The sequence below is a fragment of the Hemibagrus wyckioides genome, linkage group LG23 (assembly GCF_019097595.1).
Source record: "Hemibagrus wyckioides isolate EC202008001 linkage group LG23, SWU_Hwy_1.0, whole genome shotgun sequence".
Classification (NCBI taxonomy): domain Eukaryota; kingdom Metazoa; phylum Chordata; class Actinopteri; order Siluriformes; family Bagridae; genus Hemibagrus; species Hemibagrus wyckioides.
In genome coordinates this window covers 19,316,850-19,339,063 of record NC_080732.1, presented here as the reverse complement: position 1 = coordinate 19,339,063, position 22,214 = coordinate 19,316,850, and the positions used below count along the sequence as shown (strand labels likewise).

Below are 22,214 nucleotides of genomic sequence, written 5' to 3'. Positions count from 1 at the left end.
TTTTATTGCTTAAGAGTTCCCAGCTAACTGTGTAAGCTAGCTGCATGGGAACACATGGTCCGCCTCACTGTCTCCCTCTGGTGGTGGCTCTCGGCATTTGTACCAGCTGATAAATTGTCTGTGGATAATAATAACTCCAGGGAACAGAGACACTGAATCCGTCAACTCAGCATGAGAACATCAGCACAATAAGTTTGTAGAAAAATCAGGGAAGATTCCAAACTGAACAACAAAAAGAGACTGATAAATTTCAAAAACACTTACAAAATGTTATAATACTTTAAGTATGGTCCACTGAATGCTGCTTGTATATAAAAAAATATCTTCCTATAACCAAAATCACGAGTGAGTTGAGACAGCAAGATATGGACGGTGATGACTTTTAATTTCATTAGTATATATGTTTTTCTGGAAGTACATTTTTAATTTTTAAAATAAATAAATATATATACACATGGTCATCATGAAGCCACCAGACATTTCTGAGTGCTTGGACCCCACAGATTGTTGTTTGTGTCTAGTTTTTTATTATTTAATGACATTAATGCATTTAGCACAAATGCAGAACTGATTTTTTCAGCTCACATTGGAAATTCACCAACAATAGAAAAGGATGAATAAACATGTTATCGTACATTAGCATAGATAGCAAAACCTTTCTGCTGCTGTTGTACATTAGCAAAGCTAACACAAGCGCCCTTGTTCTGTGGTATGTTAGCGTAGATGGTAGAATCGTCCTCCATCTGTTGCTTGGCATGGACAAACCTGCAATCACACAGAAAACCTGATTATGAACCACAGAATAGATTTTTAACTGGTTGGTATTAAAGCTTGTTAGCGAGATGTTGGTTTCACCAGCCGAGTGTTTTAGAGATTGCAGTGTATAAAACAATGAGCAGAGTTTTACCTTCTGTTGTAAATCACAGCTCCAGTCACTAAAGCGATCAAAATCACACCAGCTGTCACCAAAACAATGATCCAGATTTTCCACTGCGCTGCATCACCTACATCACCTACATGATTACCACGTGAAAATTTAACTGAACACAAGTCACTTTATTTCCATTCCAGGAATGTTGTGATCAGATGGACTCACCCTCGACGTGAAGGCTGATGGTTTCAGATCCTGACGTCTCGCCGGTTTTCCAAGTGCAGGTGTAATTCCCAGAATCCCTCACGGTTACAGCAGGAAAGTGAAGAACAGGTCCTGATGTATTTAAGCTCTGGTTGTTCTTAGACCACACAAACTGTGAGGAAGTGTGTGTACAGTTCACATCACACCTCAGATTTAACGAGTCTCCTTGTTTAAGGGTTCCGTTTCCACTGAGCCTGATTAGTGACACCTTTAAATCTTTTTCAGAGAGCAGGAAAGACTCCACGTCAGTGACTCAGGACTGAGAGGGGGCTAATAATTATAATACAGTCCAGTCCGAAATTATTTATTCTGATAGTCAAAAAATGAGTCTATATTGTTTAGTATTATATTGTAATGTTGTTACTGACTGATTACAGGAGAGATGATGTTACATGCAGTAGAGAGAAGTGTTCAGAGTCAGTAACATGTGAGTCATTAAAAGACTGAACAGTGTGTGAGTGGAGAAATGAAATAGCGTGTGTGTAAATGTGTGTGAAATGAATACATAAATAGATCTGTTTTTGTATTATTTTGTTCTCAAACCGCTAGAATGATTTTCTCAGATTTTAATAATGTATTGTTGAATCAATTAATTCAGTTATTATTGTATTAGTATTCATGATTAAGTGGTTTAACAAATAAGTTAATTTAACTCGCTGCAAGATCAGAAAGAGATGCTGAATTATTCATTCATGAAGGATTGCGAAGGAAATTATGCAGATTAAAATTTATTATTATTATTAAAATTTACCTGTAACTTGTAGAGTCACTCCAGGAAGACCTGTGCATTTGCCTTTGTCCACATTAGTTATAAATCTGAATCTGTACTCTCCAGAATAACTGAACTGTACATTGTGGATTAACAAAGTGCAGTCTGATTTGTCGTCTCCAGTGAACTCAAAGTCTGACTTGGTGTTTGATGAGCTGTTATAAACATACGGTGGGTTTACACACATATCTGTGTTTGAGTTCATCGAGCACCAAAGCTTTTGTACCACATGATGATCTTGTGGATAAGAATAACTACAGGGAATGGAGACACTGAATCCTCTCACAGCACAGATCAGTTTATCAGGATATTTCACACTGAAAATGTTGATCTGAGTGAAAACACCTACAAAATAAGAGTGTAAAAAACATCTGTGAAAATTGCAAAGTTACAGATTAGAACAATCAGTTATTAAGTCTCAGTTGTTGTTTTTGCTGCTTGTTTATCCAAAATATTTCTGTCCTTCAAATAGAGCTTAAAGTTTCTTAGAATACATCTCTGTAATTTTGCTCAGATAGTTGTCGAGCATAACTGTGATTTTGAGACACCAGGACATGGTACAGCAGATGCTTTACAAAAATGGATCAAAAATAAAGTGTGTAATCATTTATTTAACTTTTGTGGAAGAAGTCCAACATTGTGTTTTTTTTAGAGCAGCACCACACACTTTGGTTTCTTCCTTACAAATAACAATTAAAGCTAAAATTTCAAGTTAGAATCTGTCCATGTCCCCATGGACAAAAACTAAACAATGAACACAATTTTTTATTTCATACCTAATACGGTGAGCAGAATCGTCGCCAACTGCAGCATTTTTATCATTCCTGTTCAGCAGGTGATCGACACAAACAGCTTTTAGTGTGTGTGTGTGTGTGTGTGTGTGTTAGTTCAATTATAAATAAATGAGAAGAGAGAACACAATGATGTTCCTAAAAATGTCCGAAAGAAGAAGTACACATACACAAATCCACTGATGTGTCTGTCAGGTCAAACCTGATGTCAAACACACTCAGGTGAGCAAGATGAGTTATTGAGTGGTGTAATATTTCATTGAGAGCTGTAATATTTTACCTGGTAATATGAATGCATTAAATTAATAACCACTAAAACACCTGGGTGTATTTTTTACATGATATAGACAATGGTGAACTGGACAGGACAGGACACACCCACATTCTGCTCAGATTTGTACATCATTGTGTAATAAGTACAGGGGTTGGACAATGAAACTGAAACACTGGCCAATTTAGTGTTGGAGGTTTCATGGCTAAATTTGACCAGCCTGGTGGCCAGTCTTCATTGATTGCACATTCCACCAGTAAGAGCAGAGTGTGAAGGTTTAATTAGCAGAGTAATAGCACAGTTTTGCTTAAAATATTGCAATGTACACAACATTATGGGAGACATATCAGAGTTCAAAAGAGGACAAATTGTTGGTGCACATCTCACTGGCGCATCTGTGACTAAGACAGCAAGTCTTTGTGATGTATCAAGAGCCACGGTATCCAGGGTAATGTCAGCATACCACCAAGAAGGACGGACCACATCCAACAGGAGTAACTGTGGACGCAAGAGGAAGCTGTTTGAAAGGGATTGTATCCAAAAAACATAAAACCACAGCTGCCCAACTCACTGCAGAATTAAATGTGCACCTCAACTCTCCTGTTTCCACCAAAACTGTCCGTCGGGAGCTCCACAGGGTCAATGTACATGGCCGGGCTGCTATAGCCTTTGGTCACTCGTGCCAATGCCAAACGTCGGTTTCAATGGTACCAGCAGCGAAAATCTTGGGCTGTGGACAATGTGAAACATGTATTGTTCTCTGATGAGTCCACCTTCACTGTCTTTCCCACATCCGGGAGAGTTACGGTGTGGAGAAGTCCCAAAGAAGCGTACCACCCAGACTGTTGCATGTCCAGAGTGAAGCATGGGGGTGGATCAGTGATGGTTTGGGCTGCAATATCATGGCATTCCCTAGGCCCAATACTTGTGCTAGATGGGCGCCTCACTGCCAAGGACTACCGAACCATTCTGGAGGACCATGTGCACCCAATGGTTCAAACATTGTATCCTGAAGGCGGTGCCGTGTATCAGGATGATAATGCACCAATACACACAGCAAGACTGGTGACAGAGTGGTTTGATGAAGATGAAGTGAAGTTGAACATCTCCCATGGCCTGCACAGTCACCAGATCTAAATATTATTGAGCCACTTTGGGGAGTTTTGGAGGAGCGAGTCAGGAAATGTTTTCCTCCACCAGCATCACGTAGTGACCTGGCCACTATTCTGCAAGAAGAATGGCTCAAAATCCCTCTGGCCACTGTGCAGGACTTGTATCTGTCATTCCCAAGACGAATTGATGCTGTATTGGCCACAAAAGGAGGCCCTACACCATACTAATGAATAATTGTGGTCTAAAACCAGGCATTTCAGTTTCATTGTCCAACCCCTGTACATCATTCTGGTGAAGCTTTCTACTGTGGTGAAGCAATAGAAACATCAAGCATGTCACTCATGATCAGAGTCTGATGTTTTTCATGAGTACGATGTGGTCTGATGTGAAATTGTATACGTGTACTGTGACAAGATTATGTTAATCTTCTTCTTCTTCTTCTTTCAGCTTTTTCCTTCAGGGGTCTCCACAGCGAATCATCTCTCTCCACCTATCTTCTGCATCCACTAGCTTCATATCCTCATTTATTACATCCAGATACCTCCCCTTTGGCCTTCCTCTTTGCCTCCTGCCTGGCAGCTCCATGTCCAACATTCTCCTACCAATATACTCACTCTCCCTCCTCTGGACATGTCCAAACCATCTTAATCTGTCCTCTCTAACTTTGTCCCCCAAACGTCCAACATGAGCCGTCCCTCTGATGTACTCGTTCCTAATCCTGTCCAACCGTGTCACTCCCAAAGAGAACCTCAACATCTTCAGCTCTGCTACCTCCAGCTCTGACTCCTGTCTCTTCCTCAGTGACACTGCCTCTAAACCATACAGCATAGCCGGTCTCACCACTGCCTCTAAACCATACAGCATGGCTGGTCTCACCACTGTCTTGTACACCTTCCCCTTGATTCTTGCTGATATTTTTCTATCACACAGAACTCCCGACACCTTTCTCTCACTCGCTTCACAACATTATGTTAATAATATGTAAAAATAAAAAATAAAACAGTTGAGACGTTTTAAAATGAGTGAAATATATTTGAAGTGTCTAAAAAAACCAAGTGTGAAAATTTACATATGAATCCTGTGATGTCAAATTTTCTGTGCTCCGTTCGAGAGGAAGTACGTATCTGTATCTACACTAACATATTGTTATACATGTGTCTGTCTTTGAGGCGTTTCTTTACATTCATATCTTTTTTTTATGTAGTGTGTGTGAATTATATGCAGAAATTCCTATTTCAGTTATTAAACAGGTCATAGTGTTTCTTCTGTTCAAAGACAACATCGTTAAAGACCCTGAATTGGTTGTGCACACAGACTGGACTTTATTTGGGTCTGTGTTGGTGTTAATGATGTAACAGTGAATATCCAGTGGCTGAAATATCCAGTAATGTGTTACAAGTTATTTAAATTGCACATGAGAGACACCTGCTGGTCATATGGATGCATTACGATCAAGGTAGATGCACTGATTTGGGGTTTTATATGGGATGGGTCATGTATCTTGGCTTTATTTATTTATTCTGTAATGTATGTTGGTCGTTAGCTCTGATATTATTATATATAAATTTCTACTTGTTACATTAAATGTTCCATTAAACAGTTTGACTGATTCATTGAGATAGTTTATCATAGGATTCAATTATAATATTTGATATATTTAATATATTATATATAATATTATAACCAAGATTTAATGATGTTCAGACAGAATTTTAACTACTTATAAAATAATTTATAAAAAACAAAAAAAAATACATCGAAAGTACTTTTGAAAATACATCATGCAATAGATCCTTTTCACCAGCAGGTGTCACTGGTGTGTGCTGTAAACAAAGCTTTGACTAGATACAGTGGTACCTCGACCACCCGTGTTCGAATTTTCAATATTCGATTCAAATTTTCGAGTCAATTTGACCTCGGTGTATGAAAATATTTTCGGTTTTATACAGGATTGTAACGAATATCAACATTTCGACCTGACCCGAAAAGAACTATTGTGACTGCACATGCTTTCCATGCAGTGTACCCTGGCAATGTTGCCAATGGGGGAAGATGTGAGATCAACCATCGAGTTGAAACAGATTAATTCGTTTTACATTACTTCCTATGGGGAAAAATAATTTGGTTTTCGACCAAATCGGTATTCAACCAGACTTTTGGAACGAATTAAGGTTGAACACCGAGGTACCACTGTAATTTGTTTTTGATCGTTTAAAAGGTTTAAAGAGTCAGACACTTGTTTATTTCGCTACAAATAGTCAGCATTTTTGTTTGTAAACAGTGTTTTATATATATATATATATATATATATATATATATTTATATAGTTATGGATTGATAGATGATGATAGATTCATTTCTGGGTTTAGCTTCGTTGTTATGGTAACATGTGGGTGGGGCGTTTGCCTCTTGTCAAGCCACCAAAGCTATTTTCATCACATTCAAAACTTTTTCTTAAGGGAACCTCAGTCACTAAAGAGTATATGATTTTGATTAATTATGATTATTAATATTGATCTAATTGGCTGGTTAGCATGAAAATGAGAAAGGAAAAAGGAAGATGGAAAAAGGATATATTCAACTTAATCAAAACAAATGGCTAAAACTTACATGGATTCAAGTCAGATACTGTTTAAAACTCTTAACCTTTTGTCTATTAAATCAAAAAATCCAATGAGTCTAGGAAATCATATTAATTTTATTTTCATAAAAGTCAAGACATACACAACTTAGCAGTAAACCACAACAGAGTGGTTAAGTCGAGTGAAAAACTCTAAGGTGAAAGCAGTTCTATACACTAACATCTGAAGTCCAAAAATTACATCAATGTCCTACTTTTAATCAGCTTATAAATTGAAGTAGCTTTTTAATTTCAGAAACACTTCTCAACTTTCTAAAGAATTCCTTTTTCTCGATAAACTTCAGAGCTTTGGTTAGGTTTATAGCAATGACAAAGTGAATTCGTTTCAGTGAACACAAAATATCTTTACAAATACTTTAACAAATTTGCTTTACCAAACATTTACCAGTTATAAATACATGAACATGCGTCATATAGTTGAGGATCCTGGATTTCTAGCATCCAGATTAGCTTTTATTCATTTAAAGCTGGTTTTCAAGCAGAATCCCACAATCCATTAAAAATAAAAATTGCAACATTTATTATTTACTCTATCAAATACTGAACAAAACAAAAGCTTATAAGTGCAACCATTATACTATGGTTAAGAAAATATTTTAAAACTTGGAAAAAAAAATGTAACTTGGATTTTTGTGATTTAGAACAGCCCCAGCATTAACGGTTACAGAGCATGAGACATCTGTAGGGTGAAAATGGCAGCATAATGCCCCTGCACTCTATACAGAATACAGAAACTAATTCAGAATACAGAATAATCACAATAAAACTTCATTTTCTATACCCGCTTTATTCCTAATTAGGGTTACGTGGATCTGCTGGAGCCTATCCCAGCACGCATTGGACAAAAGGCAGGGGTACACCCTGGATAGGTCACCAGTCCAATGCAGGGCCACACATATAGACAGATAACCACACACACTCACATGAGCAATTTAGAATCACCAATCAACCTAATGTACATGTTTTTGGACTGTGGGAGGAAACCAGAGCACCCAGAGTAAACCCACACAGGCATGGGGAGAACATGCAAACTCCACACAGAAAGGCAAACCCAGGATTCAAACCCAGGCCCTTTTTGTTGTGAGGTAACAGCACTAACCACTAACCCACCATGATCAGCTGGAAACCAGCTGGTTAGTGTGAGTTTCTTTCTGGTTCCTGTAAGCAAACTAGTTATGTCAAATTGCTCATGGGTGTGTACATGGTGTTGTGAGATTGACGGAACAATTATTAAAGAAATTCCAGAGTGACTATTAAAAGCAATGTTCTGTCCAAGGGTCAATTTAAAGCAAACAAGTAGACACTCTAAATGCTATTAATTAATTATTTCATTAAACTTCTCAGGTTTTCCACTGAAATCTTTTCAGGCCTGATGATGACTGTTTGAAGGAGATGTAATAATCAGGTGTTTATGACAGTGCTGTAGATAACACTGTCATCCTCCTTCTGTTTCCCAGTGTAGTCACGCCTAAAACACACAAACACACCACCCACACACACACACACACACACACACATTATTTGTGTTAGATATTTCAGTGGTAAATATCATATTAAAAGCACTGTGGTTTGTGAGAGCTTAGATAACGAACCTATATAATTCCACAGAGAATAAAAGTTTATAATTCTCTGTTTATCTGAATCCGATCGATTACAGTGTATACTGAAGCACATGTTTTTTGGTGATTGGTGTGAGACTAAGTTAGCGCTTACCCTTGCGCTGGTTTCTTGTCTTTGACACACACAGTCGCGTAAGTCACTTCCTCCTCGTGCAACGTTTCAACATCCAGTGGAGGAACAGAGCTTAGCTGTGGCTTTGACTGTTTATCGTGTGTGTTTTCTGCATCCTGGTAAAATAAGAAGTAATAATTATCATCACTTTAAAGTGTACCTGTGTTCACATTCACTTATCACTGTGTTAATGCAGAGTTTGTCATACCTTTGCTTTCTCTGCACCATTCCCACTGTTTTTTTCCTGAGCTTCTACTCTCTTCCTATTGGAAGCAGGAAAACACATGCACAAGTATAGCTCTTTTTGTTTCTAATTAACTCTATAATTTACACAATCCAATCCGGCACTTTTCCCAAATGGAATGTAGAGTATGGGTTTAAAAAATAACAATAATTTGTCCATCATAACAGTCATATTTATATTAAATATTAGTAATTGGGATTAAGTATATAAGAATATCACCAATGAATTTATTTACCTGTAGTAAATTACAGCTGCCACGATCACCAAAATCAAGATAATCACCAAAATAATGCTCCAGATTGCCCACTGATCTAAACCATCACCTGGTGAAAAGTTTTTAACAGAATGTTAAAATGTTAACAGAATTAAACATATCACTTGCTACCAGAGTGTAAGGGCACATTGTGATCCATTCTACTTTCTATTCTTTCTTTTTTTTTACATCAGTAATCATTCTTTACAGTCTGATATTAAGCTTTCAGGAATGTTGTGATCAGATGGACTCACCCTCGACGAGAAGTTCGTAGGTTTCAGATCCTGACGTCTTGTTGGTTTTCCAAGTGCAGGTGTATTTCCCAGAATCCCTCACGGTTACAGCAGGAAAGTGAAGAACAGGTCCTGATGTATTTAAGCTCTGGTTCATCTTAGACCACACAAACTGTGAGGAAGTGTGTGTACAGTTCACATCACACCTCAGATTTAACGAGTCTCCTTGTTTAAGGGTTCCGTTTCCACTGAGCCTGATTAGTGACACCTTTAAATCTTTTTCAGAGAGCAGGAAAGACTCCATGTCAGTGACTCAGGACTGAGAGGGGGCTAATAATTATAATACACTCGTGTCCTAAAGTATCAAACAAAACTCCATCATTCTTCACTAATATAAGTACAAATTTATGGAGCTATTGATTTAAAGAGTTTATTGAGAGATCATAATTAGCCAGCAGGATATTCAAGTAGATTTAAGTTTAAATGATGTCTTCTTGAATAATGTCCTCTGATAATCCAGTAAAGAGAGTACAGTATACAAATGAAACAATAATTTCAACAACAATATCATCAATATCAATATAAAGATTAAATAATCTTTAATTTTGATCATTAAAATTTACCTGTAACTTGTAGAGTCACTCCAGGTTTACCTGTGAATCTGTCCCCATTAGTTATAAATCTGAATCTGTACTCTCCAGAATAACTGAACTGTACATTGTGGATTAACAAAGTGCAGTCTGATTTGTCGTCTCCAGTGAACTCAAAGTCTGACTTGGTGTTTGATGAGCTGTTATAAACATACGGTGGGTTTAGACACACATCTGTGTTTGAGTTCATCGAGCACCAAAGCTTTTGTTCCACCTGATGTTTTTGTGGATAAGAATAACTACAGGGAATGGAGACACTGAATCTTCTCACAGCACAGATCGGTTTATCAGGATATTTCACACCAAATTCTCTGTCCTGAGTGAGAACACCTGCAAAACGTGATGAAAAATCATTTGAAGATTTATTTATTTTTATATATTTAAAAAAAAATTTTAACTCAATCTCTTGTCAGTGAACAATGCTTTCTGTGTGAAAACGTCATGTAAATCCTCCGACACAAAACTAACTGACACTGTTAGTGTGTGTTAGGTGTTTGTGTAGTTGCTGTTTTAATGGGATTAAAGATAGAGAATGGATTTTAACTGGCTTTTAACTCAAGAGTCAGGGAGAAATAAAACATCTTTTTGCTCTGTCTTCCTACAGTAAAAGCAGTTCGCTGTTTTTATTATTGGGTTAAGTTTCCAAATCCATGTGAATGTGTGTTATATAGAACCAGTGCATCAGTCCAAATCTTTATTATTATTATTATTATTATTATTATTTCAATCCGTCATATGTAACATTGTGATTATGATACACACAGAACACAATTACACTCTATAACCAAATAAATCATATCTGGCATGGAATATTACACAATAGCCTTATGCATGAATCTGCAGTTGAAATCTTTTGCCTAATAAGCTGCTCTGTAATCAGATCTTCATTCACATTCCTGCAGGTTTTACACAGCAGACATGAAAACAAGCATCTGCCTAATTGTTGCCTGTGGAAATTTCTATTAAAATGGCTAAATTCAGTGGATGGTTGATCGTGTCTTACATATATTCGAAGCTGTTTTATTTCGCACATTTCACAAGTTTAACCTGAGATGTCTCTCAGACTACGAATAAAGTTCTTAGCACTTTACCACAAGGAGCCGTACAGATACACTGATGAAATTTAATGATTTAAAGTTCCGACATTTTAAAATGACAACTCAACTCATTACATAATAATTAATGAAGCTTACACACCCAGGGCATCAGACAAATAAATAGTCCATTCATATTTCAAAGTACTAATTGAAGTGATCAGTAAAAAAATACATCTACTAAAAAAGAGAAAGAGAGAAATTTAGTTTCTTACCGCACAGCGTGAGCAGAAAGAAGTACAGCGTCTTCATTGCTTCTTCAGCAAGAAACACACTCACACACACACTGTAGCTATGTTTGTATGTGTATGTTTAGCTCCCTGATTGAGTAATGGTAAGTGAGAACTGAAACAATTCATGCAACAAAAAAAATGTTACAACAGGGGATGTGGCCAAAAGCAACACACACCAGTTACTTTTTTTTTAAAGGGGGTACATACACTGCATGAGAATCTTCAATGTAATGCAAAATATCAGTATCAATATCAGTATAAAGTCAGGGGAGAAACTGCTCTCATCCCCCAGTGCTCTGTTTGCTAACATTGAGCTAATTCTTGCTGCTTGCACTGTGATATCTGAGACAGTTATGCTCATTTTTACAATAATATTTTGGGTTTTATCAGATAAAGTGTATTAGCGAAAATAGCAACCTGGAAGAGTTGCTTTAGCCAATGAATCATTTCATCTCTGTGTTACCAGCCCCACTCTCCCTTCCTCCATATCTCTCTCTCTCTCTCTCTCTCTCTCTCTCTCTCTCCACTTATGTTCTTTGTCCTGCGTCTTACTGTCTTTTCTTTCTTATTCAGTTGCTTCCTCTTTCTCTCTTTGTTTCTCAGTGCTGACAATTGCTACAGACCAACTTACACCACAGATACACATCCTTAGGGGAAAAAAATAGTTCTTCAAAGGCACAACTAACCTAATGTAATTTTATGTTCCTTTTAGAATGTATACATATATACCTACATGGATCGCACTTGTTTGTCCAGCACATCCCACAGATCCTCAATTGGATTGAGATCTGGGAAATTTGGAGGCCAAGTCAACACCTCAAACTCCTGAACCATTTCTGCTCTGTGGCACGGCGCATTATCCTGCTGAAAGAGACCACAGCCATCAGGGAATAGCGTTTCCATGAAAGGGTGTAGAAACAATGTATAGGTAGGTGGTACGTGGATGGCAGGACCCAAGGTTTCCCAGCAGAACATTGCCCAAAGCAGGACACTGCCTCCACAAGCTCGCCTTCTTCTCATAGTGCATCCAAATTCCCCAGATCTCAGATCTCACTTGACCATCTTTGGGATGTGTTGGACAAACAAGTCTGATTCATGGAGGCCCCACCTCACAACTTAGAGGACTTAAAGAATCTGCTGCTAACATTTGGTGCAAGATACCAAAGCACACCTTCAGGGATCTAGTGGAGTCCATGGCTCGGCAGCAAAAGGGGGACCAACACAATATTAGGCAGGCGGTCGATTTTGTTATGGTTAAATCAGTGTATATATACAGCTCTGGAAAAAAATAAGAGCCCACTGCAAAATATTGAGTTTCTTCCAGGTTCATGTTTTGGTGAGATGAACAGTTTTGTTTCATCTTTTGTGAACTGCTGATAATATTTCTCCTAAATTCAAAATATAACTATTGTTATTTAGAGTGTATATTTAAAGGAAATGACAACACGTCAAAATAACCCAAGATCATGCAGTATTTGCAGAGATTAAATAACTCAAATAAAACAAAATGCAAATAATTTATAAACAAATTGTGTTAATGCTTTAGCATTATTAAGAAATCAGTATTTGGTGGAATAACCCCGATCTGCATGAGTTTTGGCTCCTTTTTAAAAAAAAAAAAAAAAAAGCAAACAGCTCAGCTTTGCTTGATGGTTTGTGATCATCCATCTTCCGCTTGATGACATTCCAGAGGTTTTCAGTAGATTGGGCAGTGCTCTCTTTTTTTTCCAGAGCTGTATAGCTGTATATATATACAGTATATATATATTTATATATTGTATATATACACTATATTGCCAAAAGTATTCGCTCACCCATCCAAATAATCAGAATCAGGTGTTCCAATCACTTCCATGGCCACAGGTGTATAAAATCAAGCACCTAGGCATGCAGACTGTTTTTACAAACATTTGTGAAAGACTGGGTCGCTCTCAGGAGCTCAGTGAATTCCAGCGTGGAACTGTGATAGGATGCCACCTGTGCAACAAATCCAGTCGTGAAATTTCCTCGCTCCTAAATATTCCACAGTCAACTGTCAGCTGTATTATAAGAACGTGGAAGTGTTTGGGAACGACAGCAACTCAGCCACGAAGTGGTAGGCCACGTAAACTGACGGAGCGGGGTCAGCGGATGCTGAGGCGCATAGTGCGAAGAGGTCGCCAACTTTCTGCAGAGTCAATCGCTACAGACCTCCAAACTTCATGTGGCCTTCAGATTAGTTCAAGAACAGTGTGCAGAGAGCTTCATGGAATGGGTTTCCATGGCCGAGCAGCTGCATCCAAGCCATACATCACCAAGTGCAATGCAAAGCGTCGGATGCAGTGGTGTAAAGCACGCCGCCACTGGACTCTAGAGCAGTGGAGACGCGTTCTCTGGAGTGACGTGTTTCGCGCTTCTCCATCTGGCAATCTGATGGATGAGTCTGGGTTTGGCGGTTGCCAGGAGAACGGTACTTGTCTGACTGTATTGTGCCAAGTCTAAAGTTTGGTGGAGGGGGGATTATGGTGTGGGGTTGTTTTTCAGGAGCTGGGCTTGGCCCCTTAGTTCCAGTGAAAGGAACTCTGAATGCTTCAGCATACCAAGACATTTTGGACAATTCCATGCTCCCAACTTTGTGGGAACAGTTTGGAGCTGGCCCCTTCCTCTTCCAACATGACTGTGCCATGACTTCCAACATGAGTCTGGTGTGGAGGAACTTGACTGGCCTGCACAGAGTCCTGACCTCAACCCGATAGAACACCTTTGGGATGAATTAGAGTGGAGACTGAGAGCCAGGTCTTCTCGTCCAACATCAGTGTGTGACCTCACAAATGCGCTTCTGGAAGAATGGTCAAAAATTCCCATAAACACACTCCTAAACCTTGTGGACAGCCTTCCCAGAAGAGTTGAAGCTGTTATAGCTGCAAAGGGTGGACCGACGTCATACTGAACCCTATGGATTAGGAATGGGATGTCACTTAAGTTCATATGCGAGTCAAGGCAGGTGAGCGAATACTTTTGGCAATATAGTGTATATATATATTATATACATGCATATAGTGATTGAATTCATTTGACTGAGTCCAGGTGTGTTTGATCGTTAATCAAGTGACCATCAGAGTGCCCCTTGGGAGTATCACTGGACATGATATAAGTAAACTTTTTGAGAAATTCCTCCATTATGTGCTTCAAATTAAGGATAAGCTTGAAAAATTTCAGAATTGAATCTCATCTACAAACTGCAACTTATGTTTTTGAATCTAGAAAATAAAATATGAGGTTCAATTTGTTGCCAGTGTAGTTAATGTGGTGTCTGAGATTTATAAAGGAAATTATATTATAATATCACCTGCAGGTACAGTATGTTTCAGGAAATACGCTCAGTGATCCATGGTGTGGTTGAAGGGTGTAAAGCATCCTTCTTCACAGCTGCTAAGTTTCCCATAATGTTGTAGTGGTGAGTGGACAAAAAGTGAATAACACATTTAACTGCTGAAACTTTTGTTTATTAGTACAGGTAATAAGAAAAAAATAGAAATTGTGATACAGTATCAAAGCTTTGAACCAGCATACTCTACATCATCTGCTACATAAGTTAATAGAATTTTTTAATTACATTTAAAAAACAAAATCAGTTAAACATTTTTGTGTAGCACTTTTAACAAAGCAGCTTTACAGAAATCTGGATCTACATTTAGGTCCTTAATCTGACAACCCAGAGGTTTACAAAGAAGTAAAAACTCAGACAGCATGAGGAAGAAATGTGAAGAGGAACCAGAATTACAGATCCGGGATTACAAATCAGTACAGAGAAAAGGCACACAGTGATGTGTTGAAGCAGTGCAACAGCAGCATGAGCTGATGGTAAGTCGTAAGTGTAGAAATCTCCATGGCAAAGAAGCAGGAGTAGAGCACTTAGGACTGATCAAGCAGAAGAAGTGTGTCAGATTGGCAGCAGGAATGTATGTAATACCTCCTCTTCACCAGCAGGTGTCGCCAATGTGCACTCTGAATCAAGCTTCTAGTTCTACAAAGCATCATAAAGTTTGTTTTTTTTACGCTTGTAAGCTGTCTGAGTATAATAAGCACCTCAGTCTTCAATTTTATCACATCATCTAACCTGTATCAATCATTTTATTTTCACAGAACTGTAGATAACGGATATGTCCACTTTCTTATTCTCAGTGTTGACATGCCTGCAATCACAAACAAACACTTTTATGAGCCATGGAGCATGCACACATGGAATCCTTTTACAATTGCTTTAGAGCACATTGAAGAACATGTTGACTAATGAATGTGAACGAAAAGTATTTAAATAAGAATAGACAGCTTGAAATCATGCTCTTAACATTGATCTAAATTGTTGTTTAGCTAATCTATTATTATTATTATTATTATTATTATTATTATTATTATTATTATTGCTACAAAGTAATCAAGAACTGAGCTACAGGTTAAATAATCAGGTTCTGCCAATTCCCAGTCTTAAATTATCAGTCTATTTTAAATTTATGTCTGTAAAATGTCAGCTACAAACAGTTCACCTGAACCTGTCACTATCTACAGATCATTAGTTCTTACCCTTTGTTCATATTGTTGTCTTTGATAGACACAGTTGCATAAGTCACTTCCTCCTGCTTTGACACTTCTTCATTAGACTGAGGAAGCTGCTTTACCTGCAGTGAATTAAATTACCATTTGACTAGAATATCAGATACACAATCTATCAGACATACATTTTTTCTCAGTTTCGAACAATGGAAAGTTGAAGAGCAACAAAAATAAAGTGTTGTATTTGATTTGAATGCTGAAGTCAGTTCTGGGAAGTGAGCTCAGAGTTTTAGGCTTGAAACGATATGCGACATACATAGAGCAAAAACATATCAAAGTTAGTGTTCCTTTGCTCACGTCCACCTTCATTCGGCTCAGTGTTTAATGATCACACCGTTCTCGTTCTTGTTTATGTTAACGCCAGGTTGTGTGGCAGTAGAACACCAGCTATGGCTTTAGAAAAAAAATAGCAAGTGGTCATTTTCAACTCCTCCTACACTAAAGGTTCAGAGTTATAAGTATGAAGGGTGTAGTTATGATCATTTAAATGGACTGCAGTCTCTCCTGTGCAGAACTAAGGGTCACCTATAAAGGATGTCATACCTGTGGTTGTGCTCCAGCTTTTCCGCTCTTGTCTTCCACAGTGTCGTTCTTCCACCTGGCAGAAGCAGGAAAACACCACCTTAAGTTAGTATCAGCGTCAGTATTCACAGTGGACAGTGAAACCAGTGCATGAGGTAAACTTCAGAAGGGAAGATTAGAAACCACCAGTCTAACTCATTGGAAACTCAGCTCAGAGCAGAGATTTGACCTGTCCAAAGTTCTTGTCCTGATTAAAATTTACCTTTTTGCCCCACTACCACAACACTGTGAATGCCCCAAGCTTTCCTTTAGGCATCAGGGTGTTGTAGGGGCAACAGTCCAGTGAATTTGGAGCACAGTCACAAATCGATTATTGTTAACAACTGGTGTGTGTAAAAATATAAGTCATATTAGTGCAGTGATGTTTCCACAACTCTTAAAATAGTCCTTCTCATCTTCATTATCATCATCATCATCCTCAAATGAACACTCACAAATTCCTGATTCTGAACATATCCATCTGGGCACTGAATGGTCAGAAGTCTACTGCCTTGAATCGAAATGTATGGTATTGTGGCAGATTACAGGGTTTGCAAAAAAGCTGGAACCTTATTAATGTAAGCTGTTATTGTACTCACTTTTACAATGTTCACCATCTTATACTTGCCTCTTTTTTCCCCTAGTTTTTAACTCAGCATAGAACGGCATCTGTCCTCCTAAAAGGACTGTTCTTCACAGATATTCGACCCCATCTCACCTTACTGTGTGACTCACAACTGATACCAGGTCTACCAGAAGACCAAAAAGGACAATGTATATGTATATGGATATGTATGTTTCAAGATCTACACCAGAGAGGAAGCATGTACAGATCATATCAGAAACTGTACGTATTTCCTCCTGTACTCCACGGCTGCGAGTTCTGGATCGTGCTCTATGGGCTTTACTGTCTCTCCCTGGTCCATCAGTGCAACTCAAATCCTCTGCTCTGTACCATATAACATCTCCACAGGATGACTGCATTGTTCTATGAAGGCATACTATGAACATAATAAATAGTGGTGTATTTCTAAACCTTTGGGTGCTTTGGGTGTTGTCCTGTATGGATGGGAACATTTACCTCCTGTAAATCACAACTAATAGGATGAGAAAGATGACAAAAAGCACTGTAGCTGTCACCACAGCAGCGACTGGCCACTGAGCAGGATTTTCACCTGTAGAAAAGAAAACAACAAGAAAAACAAGGCACTTGCTACAGCGCAATAAAAACATGCTGACTTCTACCTTCTTCCTTCAGTAATCATTATTTCAAGTCTGATATCAAACCTTCAGGAATGTTGTGATCAGATGGACTCACCCTCGACATGAAGGCTGATGGTTTCAGATCCTGATGTGACGTTGGTTTCCCAAGTGCAGGTGTAATTCCCAGAATCCCTCACAGTTAGAGCAGGAAAGTGAAGAACAGGTCCTGATGTATTTAAGGGCTGGTTGTTCTTAGACCACACAAACTGTGAGGAAGTGTGTGTACAGTTCACATCACACCTCAGATTTAACGAGTCTCCTTGTTTAAGGGTTCCGTTTCCACTGAGCCTGATTAGTGACACCTTTAAATCTTTTTCAGAGAGCAGGAAAGACTCCATGTCAGTGACTCAGGACTGAGAGGGGGCTAATCACATTCTTATATAATCTGTTTTGTTAGGTTTTTTTCTTTAATTAAATGAATAATAATTCTTCCAAAATATTCTGTTATTTTTGTTAAAAAATGTTTTGTATATGAGATCCTCTACCACAGAACTGTCATACTGGATGGTGATTGGTTTCAAATGTTAATTTGGTTAATTTATAGTAGAGCAGCTGCACATCACATATAAACTATTGATGCTCTTGTGCTTGTGTTGTTATGAGAAAATCACATCACACCACCAGGTTGTTCCCTATCATGTTCTGTCCTTACTTTTGAATTTATTAGCAGCTGAAATCATAGATATAAAAACATTCCTTCTCAGGGGAATCTTATGGAAAGTTCATTATGTGCATAAAGTATTTTTTTAACCACAGTATTTACCTGTAACTTGTAGAGTCACTCCAGGATCACCTGTCCATCTGATCAGATTAGTTATAAATCTGAATTTGTACTCTCCAGAATAATTGAACTGTACATTGTGGATTAACAAAGTGCAGTCTGATTTGTTGTTTCCAGCGAACTCAAAGTCTGACTTGGTGTTTGATGAGCTGTTATAAACATACGGTGGGTTTAGACACAAATCTGTGTTTGAGTTCATCGAGCACCAAAGCATTTGTACCACCGTAGAGTTTATTGGATGATAATAATAATAACAGGGAATGGAGACACTGAATCCTCTCACAGCACACACCAGCGTCGAATAATTCACACCATAGTCACTGGACTGAGGGAGAACACCTGCAAAATACATACAGACATACCGAAAGAAAATCATTCAAGATCAACACTGAAGAGGAAGCATGTACAGATCCCATTAACAATGTTAGACATCTCTTCAAATATTCCAACACTGAGACACAGAAACACAGAGAGAGGCATGAATTTTATGAGCTGATGGACACACCCTCGACAGGAAGGCTGACTGTTTTAGATCCTGAAGTCACATTGGTTTCCCAAGTGCAGGTGTAATTCCCAGAATCCCTCACGGTTAGAGCAGGAAAGTGAAGAACAGGTCCTGATGTATTTAAGCTCTGGTTGTTCTTAGACCACACAAACTGTGAGGAAGTGTGTGTACAGTTCACATCACACCTCAGATTTAACGAGTCTCCTTGTTTAAGGGTTCCGTTTCCACTGAGCCTGATTAGTGACACCTTTAAATCTTTTTCAGAGAGCAGGAAAGACTCCATGTCAGTGACTCAGGACATTATTTTTTACTAATACATGTTTTATTTTATGTTTTACATCACAGTACTGCTAAATACTGGATCCTGATTGGTCAGATGGTGTTGATTAATTCTCTAAAATAGTACTGCCCTGTGTGCAGCTTCACATGATCCCTTTAAGGTCCTCATTAACATAGGTTGCGTGTTTTATGTATGGAGACACTGAGACTTAAGCTATACTGCTATAACTTGAGTAATAACAAGAACTAACTTTCCACAGTTAGTTCTATTATATTATACAATCAGATAAATGATGCACTTTTAAATTAATATTATACAGCAACCGTTGGCAGGAACACAGTGACTCACCCCAGTCTGGATTTTAACCCAGTCCTCAGTGTACAGGAGTCCTGAGCAAACTGAGTGACCACAGCTCATACTCATGAGATAGAACCCAAGTGCAGAGCAGAGAAGGAGGACGAACATAAACCTCCAAAATGGGAGATAAATAATAAATTCAGACCAAAACACTATGCACTGGTTATAGGAGGAAAAAAACTTGAAAAAGCAAGCTACTGAAATATACAAAATTACCCTGCAAAGGATAACAAAAGAAAAATCCCAATCTGTGGGTGAGAGAGTGAGCTTGTAACCAGTGCAGCATGAAGAGGACTAACACTGGCCCTGCAGCACACCAAAAAACAGAACCCCAGATCAGCTGGTGGGAACAGGAACAAAATGGTATAAACTTTAAAACCATTAGCAGAGAAACCTCTGACTGCTAACTACAGAGAGGAAATAATATGGGTTTTCTGGTTGCCAAATAAAAGAGCCTGAAGAATTGACAGAGTGGCTAGATTGACAAGGCGAGTTTTCAAATGATCAATACCAGCTAAGTCTTACCTTCACAAAGTGATCACAAGAGTGAGCTGTAATCACACCTTAAATAACCCAGGTCCAGGTGGAGCAGGTTTGCCCCTTACACTTAGCAGATTGCTGTGATATAAAACACGTCAGGATATTACTGTTATAGGAAAATAATCAGTCGGATTCAGGCTGTATCACACCACCAGGGCACTGATTATTGTCCTGTAACAGTATGCCCTGTTTTAAAAACATAGCATTTACCTGCAACTTGTAGAGTCACTCCAGGGTCACCTGTGCATCTGACACCGGTCACATTAGTTATAAATCTGAATTTGTACTCTCCAGAGTAATTGAACTGTACATTGTGGATTAACAAAGTGCAGTCTGATTTGTCGTCTCCAGTGAACTCAAAGTCTGACTTGGTGTTTGATGAGCTGTTATAAACATACGGTGGTTTTCTACATACGCCTGTATTTGAGTTCATCGAGCACCAAAGCATTTTGTTCACCTTAGAATTTGGTGAATAAGAATAACTACAGGGAATGGAGACACTGAATCCTCTCACAGCACAAACCGGCCCAGCATATTTCACATCACAAATACAGGATGAGCGAATGGCTGTGTGCAGAGAAAGCAGATTTAAAAACGACATAAAATCGTAAAACAAAAAGCTTGTGAGGAAGACATTAGACATTATTTCAGTTGTTCCAACACACATACACCCACCCACACCCACACCCATACACACATACACCCACCCACACCCACACCCATACACACATACACCCACACACATACACCCACCCACACCCACACCCATACACACATACACCCACACACATACACCCACCCACACCCACACCCATACACACATACACCCACACACATACACCCACCCACACCCACACCCATACACACATACACCCACACACATACACCCACCCACACCCACACCCATACACACATACACCCACCCACACCCACACCCATACACACATACACCCACCCACACCCACACCCATACACACATACACACACCCACACCCACACACACATACACACATACACACACCCACACCCACACCCATACACACATACACCCACACACATACACCCACCCACACCCACACCCATACACACATACACCCACCCACACCCACACCCATACACACATACACCCACCCACACCCACACCCATACACACATACACCCACCCACACCCACACCCATACACACATACACCCACACACATACACCCACCCACACCCACACCCATACACACATACACCCACCCACACCCACACACATACACACATACACCCACCCACACCCACACCCATACACACATACACCCACCCACACCCACACCCATACACACATACACCCACCCACACCCATACACACATACACCCACCCACACCCATACACACATACACCCACCCACACCCACACCCATACACACATACACCCACCCACACCCACACACATACACACACCCACACCCACACACACATACACACATACACACACCCACACCCACACACATACACACATACACCCACCCACACCCACACACATACACACATACACACACCCACACCCACACACACATACACCCACCCACACACATACACACACCCACACCCACACACACATACACCCACCCACACCCACACCCATACACACATACACCCACCCACACCCACACACATACACACATACACACACCCACACCCACACACATACACCCACCCACACCCACACACATACACCTACCCACACACATACACACATACACCCACCCACACCCACACCCATACACACACCCACACACATACACACATACACCCACCCACACCCACACCCATACACACATACACCCATACACACACATACACACATACACCCACCCACACCCACACACATACACACATACACCCACCCACACACATACACACATACACCCACCCACACCCACACACATACACCCACCCACACCCACACCCATACACACATACACCCACCCACACCCACCCACACCCACACACATACACACACCCACACCCACACACATATACCCACCCACACCCATACACACATACACCCACCCACACCCACACACATACACACATACACACACCCACACACACATACACCCACCCACACCCACACACATACACACATACACACACCCACACCCACACACATACACCCACCCACACCCACA

At 39.5% G+C, this 22,214-nt stretch overlaps 3 protein-coding genes across 4 annotated transcripts in view; 1 reads left to right on the top strand and 2 right to left on the bottom strand.

The window, feature by feature from the left end:
• The window catches only part of LOC131344081 (uncharacterized), a 95,182-nt gene that overhangs the window by 28,217 nt on the left and 44,751 nt on the right, over window positions 1-22,214 (top strand). The gene's annotated exons all lie outside the window — the stretch shown is intronic.
• Window positions 400-11,255, bottom strand: LOC131343974 (uncharacterized). The gene is made up of 11 exons (XM_058375868.1): window positions 11,141-11,255; window positions 9,805-10,161; window positions 9,203-9,457; window positions 8,931-9,018; window positions 8,660-8,714; window positions 8,434-8,567; window positions 8,154-8,188; window positions 1,887-2,249; window positions 1,097-1,351; window positions 908-1,013; window positions 400-765 (listed from the first exon to the last, which is right to left on the bottom strand). The coding sequence occupies exons 1-11, from the start codon at window positions 11,175-11,177 to the stop codon at window positions 627-629; spliced, it is 1,824 nt and encodes a 607-aa protein (XP_058231851.1). The 5' UTR covers window positions 11,178-11,255; the 3' UTR covers window positions 400-626.
• The window catches only part of LOC131344078 (uncharacterized), a 12,221-nt gene continuing 4,640 nt past the window's right edge, over window positions 14,634-22,214 (bottom strand). The window contains exons 2-9 of one of the 2 annotated variants that reach the window (XM_058376034.1): window positions 20,249-20,605; window positions 18,862-19,116; window positions 18,339-18,695; window positions 17,631-17,885; window positions 17,394-17,487; window positions 16,295-16,349; window positions 15,722-15,816; window positions 14,634-15,333 (exon numbers count right to left, since the gene is read on the bottom strand). In XM_058376034.1, the coding sequence (XP_058232017.1) occupies window positions 15,267-15,333; window positions 15,722-15,816; window positions 16,295-16,349; window positions 17,394-17,487; window positions 17,631-17,885; window positions 18,339-18,695; window positions 18,862-19,116; window positions 20,249-20,605 (1,535 nt within the window). In that variant the 3' untranslated portion in view covers window positions 14,634-15,266. The remainder of the gene's footprint in view (window positions 15,334-15,721; window positions 15,817-16,294; window positions 16,350-17,393; window positions 17,488-17,630; window positions 17,886-18,338; window positions 18,696-18,861; window positions 19,117-20,248; window positions 20,606-22,214) is intronic. The other variant, XM_058376035.1, reaches the window with a different exon arrangement.